Source organism: Lepus europaeus, chromosome 4 (genome assembly GCF_033115175.1).
Source record: "Lepus europaeus isolate LE1 chromosome 4, mLepTim1.pri, whole genome shotgun sequence".
NCBI classification, from domain to species: domain Eukaryota; kingdom Metazoa; phylum Chordata; class Mammalia; order Lagomorpha; family Leporidae; genus Lepus; species Lepus europaeus.
In genome coordinates, this window is record NC_084830.1 from 100,521,634 (window position 1) to 100,536,235 (window position 14,602).

The following is a 14,602-nucleotide window of genomic DNA, read 5'->3' on the forward strand; positions in this document are numbered from 1 at the left end:
CCCCTCAGCCCAGGCTCTGTAGTCTGGCCTGGGCACCCTCACCACCTCTGGTGGCTTTCCCAAAACTGGTTCTCCACCCCTGCACTGGGTCCCAGGATCACTGACCATCATCATCTTTTGATTTACTTCCTCATTTTGGTCCTCATATCTGGCCACAGGAAAGTAACTGGGACGCCAAATATTGGTGTGTCTGTGCAAGTGTGAACTGGTGTGAGCATCCTGGGAACATGGGCCCCTTTTCATACCCGTACTTAAAGCACCCTTGTTCTAGTTGTGCCAGCTTCTACGGTGGGGCGGTGCTGATTTATGTAACTCAGTCCCTATGCACAGACACTGGGTGTTTTCTGCTGTCAAATAGAAACACAGCCACACCCACCCATACGGTGGTCAGGTGCACTCCTCAGGAGTGGGGGCCTGTGACTGGGCTCTCCAGGCTGCTGAGCTGGGCTGGGCTGGGCTGGGGAGCAAAGGCTGTGTCTGTAACAGAAACAGGAAGAATATGACATTTGTCACTTCTCCTTTATGCAAATAATATGCTAGTATTGGATTCCCTTGGATCCCTCCACCCTCTGTAGGGCAGAAAGCAAAAGTAAGAACTATTGGGAGCTGGCTCTGCAGTGTAGCGGGTTAAGCCACTGTCTGCACGGCCGGCATCCCATATGGGAGCCAGTTCGAGTCCTGGCTGCTCTTTCTGCCTCTGATCCAGCTCCCTGATAATGTGCCTGGGAAAGCAGCTGAAGATGGCCCAAATGCTTGGACCCCTGCACCCACATCACCCAGATAAAGCTCCTGGCTCCTGGACTTCAGCCTGCCCCAGCCCTGGCCATTGTGGACATTTGGAGGGGAATGAAGCAGCAGGTGGAAGATGGTCTTCTCCTTCTCTCTCTCTCTCTCTCTAATAAAATAAATCTTTAAAAATAATTGTAGAATTATTGGGTCAAAGGTACCAAAGACATCTTTCTAAAGGCACGTTGTCCCCATCCCCACCAACACAGTGGCTGCCCCCAGAGCCTTCGAGGTCAACCCCATTTCCCTGGACTGGCCCCTGCCATTCCCTCAACCCCTTCCTGCCATTGTTGGCTGCCCCCATCATCTGGGACTTCTGTGTGCTGCCCCCTTGTGGAGCAGTTCTCTGTGTGCACCTCAGATGTGCTCACTCCCAGTTAAACTTCCTGCCTCTCTGGTGCTGCCTACAGGCCAGACTGCGATGCCCAAGGCCAGGCAGCATCAGGCACAGGCAGGGGCCCCCACTGTGGCTGACAGGTATCTTGTGTGCAGCTTTCAAGGTCTCCACACTGGCTGTGGCACAGGGCCCCAGGACCCAAACTGAGCGCTGGGGAGCAGAGCCAGAGCTGTTTCCACTGAAGATGCTGCACAGCCCTGGTGCCTGGTGATGGAGTGAGGTCTGCTCTTCTCTGCTCAGAGGCTCAGGGGCCCGTGAAACAGGAGTGGGCCAGATTGGAGGAAAGACCTGGTTTAGGAAGGGGTATCGGGGCCAGCGCGGTGGCATAGCAGATAAAGCTGCCCCCTGCAGTGCCAGCATCCCATATGGGCGCTGGTTCGAGTCCTCACTGCTCTACTTCCAATCCAGCTCTCTGCTATGGCCTGGGAAAGCAGTAGAAGATGGTCCAAGTCCTTGGGCCACTGCACCTGAGTGGGAGACTTGGAAGAAGCTCCTGACTCCTGGCTTCGGATTGGCACAGCTTCAGCCATTGTGGCCAACTGGGGAGTGAACCAGCAGATGAAAGATCGCTCTCTCTCTCTCTCTCTCTCTGCCTCTCCGTCTCTCTGTGTAACTCTGACTTTCAAATAAATGAATCAATCTTTTTTTTAAAAGGGGGTACCCGCCACTGGGGAGTGACCAGGGACTCAGGGCTGGCTGCAGCTCCCCTTGGCTTCTCACTGCCTTTGGGGGCAAGGCTGTGGTATGACCTGAGACTCTGTGTGCCAACGGAGGTCCTCAAGTGGTGGCGGGGAAGGGAGGCTCTTCAGGGCCTGTGTGTCTACACTCGCTAAGGCGGGTAATGACAGCACTGCCTCGGGGCTGCGTGTTTAGCTCCTGGCCTGGGGGAAGCCTCAGGGTTCAGGGTGAGACAGAGCTTCCAGCTGAGCTCCGACCAGCGGCCCTTCGCTGAGAGCCAGTTCCCCGGCTCCTCATCCCCTTGCCCACTGATGGGGCCTGCAGTGATCAGGAGTTAGAAACCAGAGGCACAGTGCTTGGAGGGTGCAGTGGGTGGGCTGGGAGCTTCCACGTTGTGAGAGGGCTGTCCCAGTGAGGGGGACACGGATGCTGCCCGAAACCAGAAGGAAGAGGGGCAGCGTCAGTATCTGTCCACCGCCCTGAGTGGCTAGGGAGTGGGGACTGTGGTGTCCCCAGTACAGCCTCGCCTGTACCTCTGAGGTCTGCCTTGGGGTGGGCTGGGGTCCTTCCCTGCAGGGCTGCCAGGGGTCGGCCAGGTGCTGTGCACAGTTGGACCTGGCTGGCTTTGCGGGCTCCATTGCTGGTGGTGACACAGGTGGCTCTGCTCAAGAACTGCTGTGGGGGAGGGATGGTGTCCCCAGCGATGCAAGGATGCCTGGGAAACGGCTTCAGGGTGTCCATGGATTTACCACGTGAGAGTGAATCAGTTCTGAACCCCGACCAGCCCGGGAGGACTCCTGGAGCCTCAGAGAAGAAGGGCCAGGTGGGCAAGGAAAGGTGACCAATGCATCGCCGCCCCCAACCAGCCTGCTGGCTGCCCCCAAACCCTGAGGCCCAGACACCTGCAGCATGGCCGAGCCTGACGGCCTCAAGCCCTGCACTGCCTGTTGACAGTCACCTACACAGAGCTGGGCCTCATGGGAGCGGTCCGGGGTAGCACCTGTGCCACGGACGCCTGCCCTGTGGAGGCCCTGGGGGCCGCCCCTTCCGGCCGGCTTTGGAGATTGTAGCCAGGACAGCAGGAGGATGAAGGCGCCTCCACAGGGAAGCGCCGGAAGTCCTGGACAGGCTGAGGACCAGCTGTGAGCAGAGCTGGTTCCCCGCTGTGCACTGAGGCTGCACCTGGAGAAGGGGCACAACTACCCCCACCTGGGGGCCGCTGGGACCTCCGAGGAGCGCACTGCCCTCCACCCTGCCTCCAACCACACCAAGGCCTGGCACTCAGTGCTGGCAGAGAGTGGGAGCAGGCTCCAGGGCCTCCCAGACAAGTCCTAGACATACACACTCAGCCTGAGCCCCTCAGTCCACAGTCACATCAGGGCCAGCTGCGGGCTGCCTCCTTCCATCCCACTCCTACAGGTGGGGCAGAGAGGGAGACCCAGAGAGAGCCCAGTCTCCCCACCCCCACCCCCTCTGGGCCACCTGCTCTGCACTGGGCTGCTACCAGGAATTGCTCCCAGGAGACTAGATTGACAGGGTGGGGAGCAGCATCTAGGCTGTGGGCACCGCATGTGCTAGGCTGCAGAAGCAGGGAACTGCACTGTTCCCTTAGCATGGGGCCTCAGCCCTCCCTCTGTGAGTACCAATAAGGTTGTCCCTGCCTTCCCAGCTCCCCCAGGAGTTTTAATCGCGGGGGCCCAGAACTGCTTTCTCTGACCTCCTTTCTTCGTGCTTCTCACAGTCAGGGAGGAGGTGGCCGAAGGAGCAAACAGAGCTGCAGGGGCTGAGGCTAAGGAGAGAGCTGGGATCCTGGGACTGATGGAGGGGTTGCACAAGCAGGTGCACGGCACTGTGGGCAGTTACCCCAGGCTCCTGTCCTCCCCTGCACCTGCTTTCCTCACAGACCCCTGCACAGAGCTGCTAAGGGGTGAGAAGGAGGAGCCAGGGTACTGGTGTGGCTTTGGTCCTTGGGTTGAGCTGGGAACCCAGTCTCCAGGGCCAGAGACTCCTGGTTGGAGCCAGGCCCTGGGCCAGCTCCATGGTGTCGGCCTAGCACTTGCCAAGCTCAGCCTAACATTCTCTGTGCTGCTTGCCCCAGTCCTGCTGGGCAGTGCCCAGTGTGGCCAGGTGCCAGGGCAGATCCTGCCAATGCCAGCAGCCCTTTCTAATATAGCCCAGGGACACCAAGGGCTGAGGGGGGTGCTGGGTGGGGGCGGGGATGAGGAGATGTTTCCAGTCAATTCCTGGGATCCCCCAAAACTGCTAGGGTTTGACTCCCAAGCTTCTTCCCCCTGCCAATTCTGGTGGAAGCAGAATGTGGTGTGGGGAGGGGTGGGAGCTAGGCTCTGTGGTGGCCTGGGTTCTTTTCTGCCCCAGGTCTCTGTGTTGTTGGGGCTCCCTGGGAGCTCAGATGCATGGGAGCAGGGTGGCACTCTAATGTACAGAATGCCCTCGCCTCTGCTGAGCTGCCGGCTGCCGGGCCCTTCTGAGCTCCTGCATCACCGATGGAGTTGGCTGAGGCACCCAGTGGAACTGGCTTCCCTGCTTTGATTCTGCTTTGATTCTGCCTGTCTCCCAGACCTGGCAGCCGAGGTCAGGACAGCCAAGTCCAAAGCGGAAGCAGTGCCCAGCCCTTGACGGAGCTAGTGGGGGTGGATCAGTGACCTCAGCACCTCCCCTACCACCCCCGTAGCAGGCGCCAACCAGGAGAGCAGCTGCACATCTCACTGGCTGGCTGGCTGGGTGACCCCCATCATGGGCCAGGTGGGGGTCTCAGAGCTCCATGGCCCAACCAACGTGTGAGGGGCTGGCAGCACACAAGGGTGGGGTCCTAAGCGGGCTGCACAGGTGCCTAAATGGCTTCATTGCCCCCAACGCTGCACAAGAGGTATCCGTCCACCAAAGGCTTACTGAGCACGGTCAGGCACCAGCCGTGTGAGCATCGTGTGGGGCATGTGGATCGCACACAGCCATCATGGCCCCTTGAGCCTCTAGCCGTACCACACCCAGGCCAGCATCAGGAAGCCCTTCTTCTCTCAGTCAAGGCTGAGGCCTTCAGAGGTCCAAGACATGGGCGGGACACAGATGTGTGGAATGTACCAACGCGTGTTTATACCGACTGTCACTTTTACAAGGGGGCTGGGTTGCAGGGCGGTGACGCACACACTGTGGACCCCATGACTCCAGGTGGTCACTCTGATGGTTTCTCCGCTGTCACCAGGAAGCCATTCCCGACGCCAGCACAGTCCAGGAAGGGGAGGGTGCACGGGCTGTGGGAACGAGCCCGCTGGGAAGGGCTGGATGGGGTCTGTCACAGACGCTGCGCTGGCATGTCTCACGTCACACCACGATGCCCACTGTGATGGCTCTCAGGCTACCTGGTGACAGGTCATGTGTCGGCCTCCATGGCACATGTCATTTGGTGGGACTGCAGCCACCGGATCCTTTGGGGCAGTGCCATGTCCCCTCCCAGAATGGGCAGACTGACCAGCCACACAGCCCCGGAAGTCCTGAGGGCCGGTGTCCCCAGGGCATGGCCCCCATGAGTGTCTCCTGGGACTGAGGTCTGACAAAAGCCCTCCAGTGTCCATATGGTTCCTGCTGCTGCCGGCTGGGCTGTCTGGGGCGGGGCCCATCGGCGGCCTCTGCCGGTTCCACGTCTTCCTCCTTCTTCAGCTCAGCGCTCCTCATGTCTTCCCCAAAATAGAAGACCTGCAGATTTAAACATGAGAGCCAGCCCCGGGGTCAGACTCGTGTCCCCCAGGAGCCACCTCAGCATGCCAAGAGGAGGGGCCTCCCCTGGCCCATGGCACCATCCTTGGAGACGCTGCTGTGACTCATTTCTGCCCTGCCCTGGCCGGTGTCATAGCACAGCCAAGCAGGAGGCGGTGAGTGTGTCTCACTGCCTGCCAAGAACTAGGGAGTGGGAGCTCCAGCACCAAGGTCCCAGGAGGCAGCCGCCAGCCTGGCGCAGGGGTGGTGGTGGTGGTGGGGGTGGGGGCGTCTCCTCTCCCCCCAGCCTTGTGACCTTGGCCTCATCCTGTCCCTTGCCCCATGGGCTGGCTGGGTTCCCAGAAAGCTGATGACCTGGATATCTCTGCAGCCCTAGCCCTCTCCCTCTTCCCTTCCTCCCAGGCTTGGCATGAGACTCACCTTAGCGATTTCCACCTGTCTTTTTCTGTTTGGTTCTCAGGGCTCTCACTTTCATAAGAAGCCAAATATAGACCTGGACAGAATGCAGTAAATTTACGTAAATTGCAGTTGACCAGGATAACCCATTCCTCGCCCAGTGCCTGACCTGCTGTGTGTTTTTAAACTTTTTGTTTGGAGATAATTGTAGATCCACGTGCGGTTGTAAGAAATAACGCACAGAGATGCTGTGGGCCTTTTACTCAGTTTCCCCCAATGCACTTGCAAAACTGCAAACAAGTAGAGTGTAGTATAGCACAGAATGGAGTAGACCGTGACCAGCGTATCAACACAAACATGGTCGAGACACGGAAGGTCTCCATCACCACAGACTCTTCTCAATGCCCTTGTAGAGCCACACCCACTGCCCGCCCAGCCACACCCTCTTCTTAAGCCACTGATCTGTTCTGCATTTCTGGATGGCATCCTTTCAAGGATGATACATAGAGTTTTCCCTTGATATCTGTGAAGAGTTGGTTCCAGGATCCCTTGCAGACACCAAGATCCAAGGATACACAAGTCCTTTCTGTAAAATGGTGTTGGTATGGGGCCAGTGTTGTGGCAGAGCAGGTTCAGCCACAACTTGCGACTCAGGCATCCCACACTGGAGGGCAGGTTGGAGTCCTAGTTGCTCCACTTCCCATCCAGCTTCTTGCTAATGTGCCTTGGAAAGTCATGGAAGATGACCCAAGTGCTTGGGCCCCTGCCACCCACATGGGAGACCCAGATGGAGTTTTTGGCTCTTGGCTTTGGCCTGGCCCAGCCCTTGCCATTGTGGCCATTTGGGATGTGAACCAGCAGAGGGAAGATCTCTCTGTGTGTCTCTCCTTCTTTCTTTGTAACTCTGCCTTTCAGATAAATACATCTTTATAAAATGGTGTAGTGTTTGTAGGGAATGTATGCACATCCTCTCATATACTTTTTGTTTTTAAAGACATATTTATTTATTTGAAAGGCAGAGTTACAGAGAGGCAGAGAGAGAGAGAGACAGAGAGAGAGAGAGAGAGAGAGAGAGAGAGAGAGAGGTCTTCCATCCACTGGTTCAGTACCCAGATGGCTGCAACGGCCGGAGCTGTGCTGATCCAAAGCCAGGAGCCAGGAGCTTCTTCTGGGGATCCCACATGGTTGCAGGGGCCCAAGCACTTGGGTCATCTTTCACTGCTTTCCCAGGCCATGGTAGAGAATAGATTGGAAGTGAAGCAGCCGGGACTTGAACCAGCGGCCATATGGGATGCTGGCACTGCAGGCAGTGGCTTTACCTGCTATGCCGCAGTGCTGGCTCCCTCTCATATACTTTTTTTTTTTTAAGTTTGTGTTTATTTGAAAGGCAGAGTAGCAGAGAAAGAGAGAGAGAGAGAGAGAGAGATAGAGAGAGAAATAGGGAGAGAGAGAGAAAGAGAGTTCTGCTAAGTCACTCTCCAAGTGCACAACAGCTGGGGCTGGGCCAGGCTGGAGCCAGGACCCCAGAACTCCACTTGGGTCTTCCACGTGGGTGGCATCAGAGTGTGCATCAGCAGGGAGCTGGAACTGGAAGCAGAGCCACGACTCACACCCAGGCACTCCAATATGATATGAGATAAGAGCTTCCCCAAGAACCTTCTTAACCACCACAGCACAACGCTGGCCCTCCCTCATACATTTTAAATCACCAATGTGCTATTTATAATACCTGATACAACGAAACGCTAAGTAATAAATAGCTGCCATAGCATATTGCTCAGGGGCAAATGACAAGGAAAAAAAAAGAGCCTGTGCACATCCCGGAAGCATCTTTTCCCCAACATTTTTATCTGTGTGGCTGGGGGAAGCGCCCTGTGGAAGCCACAGATTCGCGGATACGCGGAGGCCGGCTGTACGCAGAAGCGTCCAGTGCGTCCTCGCAGGATGGGCTGCTTTCACTCAGCTGCCTCGGGGAACCAGCCAGGCTGCAGCCGAGGCAGCTGTGCGCCTTTCCGCAGCTGGGTAGGAGCAGTATGAAGGTGCCCCGGTTGGCGGTTTGGCCTCCCCTCCGCTGCGGAACATCTGGGTTGTCTCTGGCGCTTGGCTGTAACGAAGTGTCTATACACTGCTGTGCAGGTTGTTGTTTTCTTGTGAACATGAGAATTCGTTTTCATTAGAACAAATAAATATCCAAGCGGGCAATGGCTGGGTCATACAGTAATAGTCACGTATTGATAGTTTCTTAGAAGCTCAGTCCGATCTGGATCCTGAAGGTTTTCTCCTGCTCTCCGCCTTCAGAGCAAGCAGGCTGACTCCTCCCACTTTATTCCTGTGATACAAAATTGTTTTAGCTATTCTAGGTCCTTTGCCCATCCACATACATTTTAGGATAAGCACGTCTACATCTTACAAGGAATCTTGCTGGGATGTTGATAGAAACTGGATCTAACCTAAGCATAAATTTAGGGAGGTGTGTCGACACTTTGCTGAGTCTTCTACTGCGTGAGTGTCACGTCTGTTTTCTCTCATCAGCATTGTGCCGTTTTGTGTATGTAAGTCCCATATGTGTGGTTTGTTAGATTTATGCCCAAGCATTTCCATTTTGGAGCAACTGCAAATGTTATCACGTTTCGAATTTTGGTGTCCACATATTCCTTGCGGTACCTAGAAATACCACTGAATCTTGTCTATTTATCTTATATCCTATCGCCTTGCTGAACTCAAACATAAGATCTAGGAAGTTCTGTAGGTTCTTTGGGATTTTTTTTGCCTCATCTGCAAACAGGGCCAGAGTCACCGTTTCCTTCTGATTGGTGAGCTCTTTTCTCCCCTCACCATCTAGGAGTGGGGAAGCGGAGACGTTCTGATCTTGTCACCAACTTTGGCAACAAAGCGTCCAGCCTTTCATTAGCAAATACGACGCCAGGGGAAGGCTTGCTTTCTTCTTCTTTTTTTAAAGTAATTTTTGTTATTTATCCGAGAGGTAGAGCTACAGACAGAGAGAGAAGGAGAGAGAGAGAGAGAGAGAGAGAGAGAGAGAGAGAGAGAGAGAGAATGGCCCTGCACATGCTGGTTCACTCCTCAAATGGCCATAATGACTGGAGCTGAGCCAATCCGAAACCAGGAGCCTGGAGCTTCTTCCCGGTCTCCCATGCAGATGCAGGGGCTCAAGCATTTGGGCCATCTTCTACTGCTCTCCCAGGCCATAGCAGAGAGCTGAACTGGGAGAGAAGCAGCCGGGACTAGAACTGGTTGCCCATATGGGATGCGGGCACTTTAGGCACAGGCTTAACCTACTATGCCACAGTGCTGGCCCCTGGGAAAGCTTTCTTGTGGATGCAATTGGCCAAGTTGATAAATTCCCCTCTATTACTACTTTCTGAGAAGTTTTTAAAAATCTGATCATGAATGGTGCATACATTGTCACAGGTCTTTTCTGCATTGATTAATATAATCATGTAAGCTTTCTCCTTTAGGTATTTAAAATAGTGGATAACATTGACCTTCAAGTATTGAACAGCTTTATGCCCCTGAGATACACTTACTTGGTCATGATGTAGAATTATTTTCATATATGGCTGAATTTCATTTGCTAATGTATTTTTAAGCACTTCTGCATCTACATTCATGATGAATATTGATCTGTATTTTCTTCCTCTGCAGAGAAGTTGTCTGGTTTTAGCATCAGGGTAACACTGGGGCTGTGGTCTGAATGTTGGTGTCCCTTCAAAATTCACATCAAAATCCAGTCCCTGGGGCTGGCTCTGGAGCATAGTGGCTAAGCCGCCACCTGCAGTGCCAGCATCCCAAATGGGTGCCAGTTCAAACCCTGGCTGCTCCACTTCTGATCCAGCTATCTGCTATGGCCTGGAAAAGCAGTAGAAGATGGCCCAAGTGCTTGGGGCCCTGTGCACTTGCGTGAGAGACTTGGAGAAAGCTCCTGGCTCCTGATCAGTGCAGCTCTAGCCATTGCGGCTATCTGGAGAGTGAACCAGCAGATGGAAAACCTCTCTCTCTCTCTCTGTGTGTGTGTGTCTTTACCTCTCTTTGTATGTATGTATGTATGTCTAAATAAATAAATAAATCTTAAAAAAAAGCCCAGCCCCTAGCGCACCAGGATGAAGAGGTGGTTGGACCACGAGGCTGCACCCTCAGAGGAGGGGTGAGTGGCCTGAGGGGTCACGTTCGGTGTTTACTGCCCTTCTGCCATACAAGGACTCGGCACTCATCCCTTCCTCCATGTGAGGATGTGGGACGGTGGCATCTGGGACACAGAGCGCAAGGCCCCGCCACACACTTTGTCCACAGCAGAGAGCGGATGCTGTGATGAGGGGAGCAGAGGGCGGAGTGGGGTGCATGGAGACCCACGCCCAGGACCGCGGTGGCCACTGGAAATTGGCAGAGGAGACAGGAATGGATTCTCCTCTCAGTACCCCCCAGAAGAAACCAGTCCTGCTGACATCTTGATCTGAGCCCAGTGAGATGGATTTCAGACTCCTCGCCTCCAGAACCGCACAGGGACACATCTGTGTTGCTGCGAGCCACCAGGGTTTTGGTGATCTGTAACAGCACCCACGGGAAACTGCAATGATGGTCAGCCCCCTTGCCCGCCCAGCTACGGTCAGATGGAAACCCCGGGAGCACACACTCCAGAGTTGTCACTGCACGCTGTTCTCAGTACTGCGGCAAGATCTCAGCCAGCCTTCCCTGCTCTGTCCAGTGTGTCCACACTGCAGGCGCCACCTGCCCGTTAGCCCTCAGGAGCCAATCCAGCACTAGTGACCCCCAGGGCGGTCCTGGTTTTACTTAAAGACGGCCTCAAGGTGCAGGTGTGGTGGTGCTGGCACTCCAGATACACCAGAGAGAAGCCTTGCTTTTGATTTTTTTGGAGCAGAAAGGTGAAAATCCTTGACTTAATAAAGGAAGGGAAATAAAACTTGCGCGGAAGTTGCTAAGCTCGGCGGTAAGAACCGATCTCCCTGTGAAACTGTGAAGAAGGAAAAAGGAATCTGTGCTGAATTTGTTGTCGCACCTCAGACTGCAAAATCTGAGCAAGAGTATGTGCTAAGTGCTTCGTTCAGATGGAAAAGGCATTAAACGTGGCTGCACCTGCATAGGAGAAAACACAGTAGACAAGGGCTCGGGACTACCACGGCGTGTCTGGGATGTGTCCCCTGCAAACGAGGGGGACTGTACAGCAGCACGGACTGAGCACAGCCCTGTGCCAACTCAGACCATGCCCTCCTGGGTCCCAGGTGGGGCAGGGTGGGAGGCGCGTGCTCTCATTACCCCATTTCACAGATGCAGCAGGCGAGGCTTAGAGGGGAGGCCTGCCCGGGGTCACAGGGCCCCCAGAGTGGGAGTGGCCCAGCCTGCCTTATTCCTTAGCGGCTGAGCCTTCTGGACCAGGAGGAGCCACGGATGTGGGTGAAGCCTCCTCCCAAAAGGTCCCAGCCCCAAAATGTAAAAAGGAAAATGACAAAGTCGAAAGTGTTCAAAAGAAAAATACCCTTAAAAAATCCACCATATCATTATTGTTAATTTTGGTAGACAACGTCGCTGAGCTTGGCTGTGGGCCCCTCTGTAATCCACCTGCTGTGAAGAGAGCCAGGTGTTCCAGGGCGAGGGTGGCTGGCCGGGGGCTTCGCTGCCCTCCAGGGGAAGAGCTACTCCCGCCCTGCTGGCTGGTGTTCCTCCTGCAGTCACTCTCTCGAAAGAGGCGGAGCCTCGGGGCTGTCTACTCCGGAGACATACAAGCAGATGCGCATCTGACAAAGGACCCATTGGCATGGGAGGACGCAGGCATGGCCGGCAGGTGTGTGCTACGCCCACTTCCACCTGTACGCATACGCATGCGTACATGCCCCGCCCCCACGGTCAGCCCAGCACCTGCCCATCCGCCCCCTCAGGAGCCTGGGAAGGCAGCCCTTCGCTGATGGGGAAAAGGGGGCCAGGCAGACGAATGGCTCAGACTGACAACAACCAACAGCATCTAAACTGTGTCCAAGGAAGAAGCTGGCCCTAGGGGTCCTTGAGTTTTCAGCCACAGCTCCTCCTTGGCCTGTCCTGTGCTCCTTGGTGGCAGCAGCTGGCCAGGGGCATGTGGCCTTCCCTGCTCTCTCCTGGAGCCTGCAAAGATGGGCCTCGTGCAACCCTGCCCAGAGCAAGGAGCCCTGGATGGTGACTGAGTGGCCACCTCAGGGTCCCCTGGCCCCCAGGCCACCTTACCGTCCTCGCTGAAGATGGGGGCGGTGTACAGGTAGTGGGTGATGCTGGTGTCTTGCTCAAAGGGACACTCCACTTGTTTCCACGTGATGAACTCTCCAACCTGCTTGGCCAGTTCCAGAAATTTCTGCCAGGGTCACAGAGACACAAAGTGGAGGCGGCCCAGTGCCGGAGGTTCCAGGGTGGGGGTGGGAGGCACAGGGGCTAGCCAGCAGATCCACCCAGCAGGAACCCTGGGTGCTCTGTAAGGATCACAGGGTCTCATCTACACTGCCTCTGAGGACTTCATGGTCCCCAGGCCCAAGCTCCCAGTCTCCCCGGGGCCTGCAGGAGAGGCCCAGGCCGTGCCTAGCAGTGGGGTTTCCGTCACAGTTATTTTTGTGACTGCCTCACTGTGGCAAGGCTATGTGCTTGCTGGCTTGCAGACGGCTGCACCTGCAGTTACAGGAGTGTATTTAGGATTTATGTGTATTCATTCGGTGCAATTCTATTTAAGTAAAATGTAAATACAGGCGTCCTTCAGCATCCAGGACCCCTGTGCACACCAAAGTGCTTGCAGGTGCAAGCCCCTCACTCAGAATGGCCTGCTGTCAGCGCAGGCCCCACCGCCACCTCCCGTGCACCCTCAGCCACCTCCAGATGCCCCCACATAAACCCCTGTTGCACTGCATTACCCAGGGACAACCATCGGGCGCAATTTTCGAAACTTTTCTGTGTGTAAGTGGCTGAGCCTGAGCACGTAGGGTGCGCAGACAGGGGAGGCTGGCTCTACTGGTACCGATTTTCTTTCAAAAAGAGTTTAACAATCTGGAGGATTTAAAAAAAGCAGCAGCACAAGATCATGCCTGAATGTGGGGAGCGTGGCTCGGTGACGTACGTCCCCGGATCAGTCCTGGCAGCCAGGTCTGGTCCCTACCACCTGCTCCCCAAACCTGGGGCCACACAGATGCCTTTTCCTGCCTCAACTATGAACATTCATTCAAGGGCAAATATAGGCCCCTGTGCCCTGCGGTCTCAGTCACATTGCCCCAGCCTGGGCTGACGATGACCAGGGATACATCAGTGGCTGTTGCATCAGTGGCCTGGGACCACGAGCAGTGCCGGATGTCCCACCGGCTCTACTGGCCCTCAGGGGTAGTCAGGCCTACAGGGAGTCTGTGCAGTTCAGACCACACAGCCTACACATGTGTGGGCCCTGGTGGCAGGGGACACTCGCATAGCCTGCTGGGGGGGGTGGGGCATGCTGCACACCTACTCCTTGTGGCCCTCTGTGTGGCTGTGATGGAAAACCCATTTTACAGAGGGAGAAGCTGAAGCTCAGGGCAAGCGATGGCCCAGCCTCGCTGCCCTTGGAGACGGAGGCAGGTGGGACCCTGCCGAGCCCCTGCTGAAGCCAGTGCCAGGGTGGGCCTGCCTTGATGTGCACCGGGAGAGAGCCCTCTCCTCGATGCAGATTGGGGTACTCCTGCTGTATGGTGCACCAGTCACTCTAAGAAATGCATGCTGGGGTTGGGGGGTGACCCACGTTGGGGGTCAGGACACAGAGTGGATCAGCCTGGCCTTGCTTCTGAGGAGCCCAGAGACACGGCCCTGCCTGAGGGATGCCCTGAACAAGGGGGCTCCCTCTGGCTGGTAGATCAAAGGGGGCTCCCTGGAGGAGGAGGCGCTTGCCTTGACAGCAGTGACAGAAGTCTTAACTCTGTTTCTGCTTGCTCCAGTCTCTGCCTGAAAACTTTGTCCTGTGGCTCAGGGCCCTCCCTTGGGGCCAAGCCCCTCCCAGTTATCAACAGGGGTCTCGGGGCCTTTCCTTGCCAGCCCTCAGGCCTGGGAGTGACGAAGCTGCACTGGGCTGGCACAAAGCCCCGTGTGGAGTGAGTGGACACAGACCCGTGCATGAGCTTGGGTCTCCTCCTCTGGTGGGGATGGGGCAGGATGGGGGCCTGCGCTTGGCTGGGATCCCCTGCCTCGGCATCCCCCATTAGTCTGAGCATTCGGTGGCCGTGGCCGTGAGGCCCCAGGCCCTACCTCGAAGTTGACGTGTCCGTTGGGCAGGCGGTCGGCACAGCCCTCGTTCAGGAAGTAGATGTCCTTGATGAGCAGGCTGAAGAAGGGGATGACAATCTGCAAGGGAAGGCGCGGGTCAGCTCTGGGAGGCTCCTGCAGGGTTGGCTCGAGGGCCGGAGGCAGGCACCTGGGACACAGCCCCAGGGGCAGAGGGTGAGGAGAGATTTCTCAGCCAGTCCCCAGAGTCACAGGGTCAATTAGGGCATGCCATGGCGGGGCGGGGAGAGGGATGTAGAAAGGAGGTACAAGTTGGGTTGGCTGCTGTGGCATAGTAGGCTAAGCCTCTGCCTGCAGTGTTGGCATCCCATTTGGGTGCCGGTTCAA

At 56.0% G+C, this 14,602-nt stretch overlaps 1 protein-coding gene across 3 annotated transcripts in view; it reads right to left on the reverse strand.

The window, feature by feature from the left end:
* Positions 1-4,969: 4,969 nt before the first annotated feature.
* RASGEF1C (RasGEF domain family member 1C) overlaps positions 4,970-14,602 on the reverse strand; it is a 90,752-nt gene continuing 81,119 nt past the window's right edge. For all 3 annotated transcript variants that reach the window (XM_062189608.1, XM_062189609.1, XM_062189606.1), the window contains 4 exons: positions 14,240-14,335; positions 12,218-12,341; positions 6,014-6,086; positions 4,970-5,572 (listed from right to left, as the gene is read on the reverse strand). In XM_062189608.1, the coding sequence (XP_062045592.1) occupies positions 5,548-5,572; positions 6,014-6,086; positions 12,218-12,341; positions 14,240-14,335 (318 nt within the window). In that variant the 3' untranslated portion in view covers positions 4,970-5,547. The remainder of the gene's footprint in view (positions 5,573-6,013; positions 6,087-12,217; positions 12,342-14,239; positions 14,336-14,602) is intronic.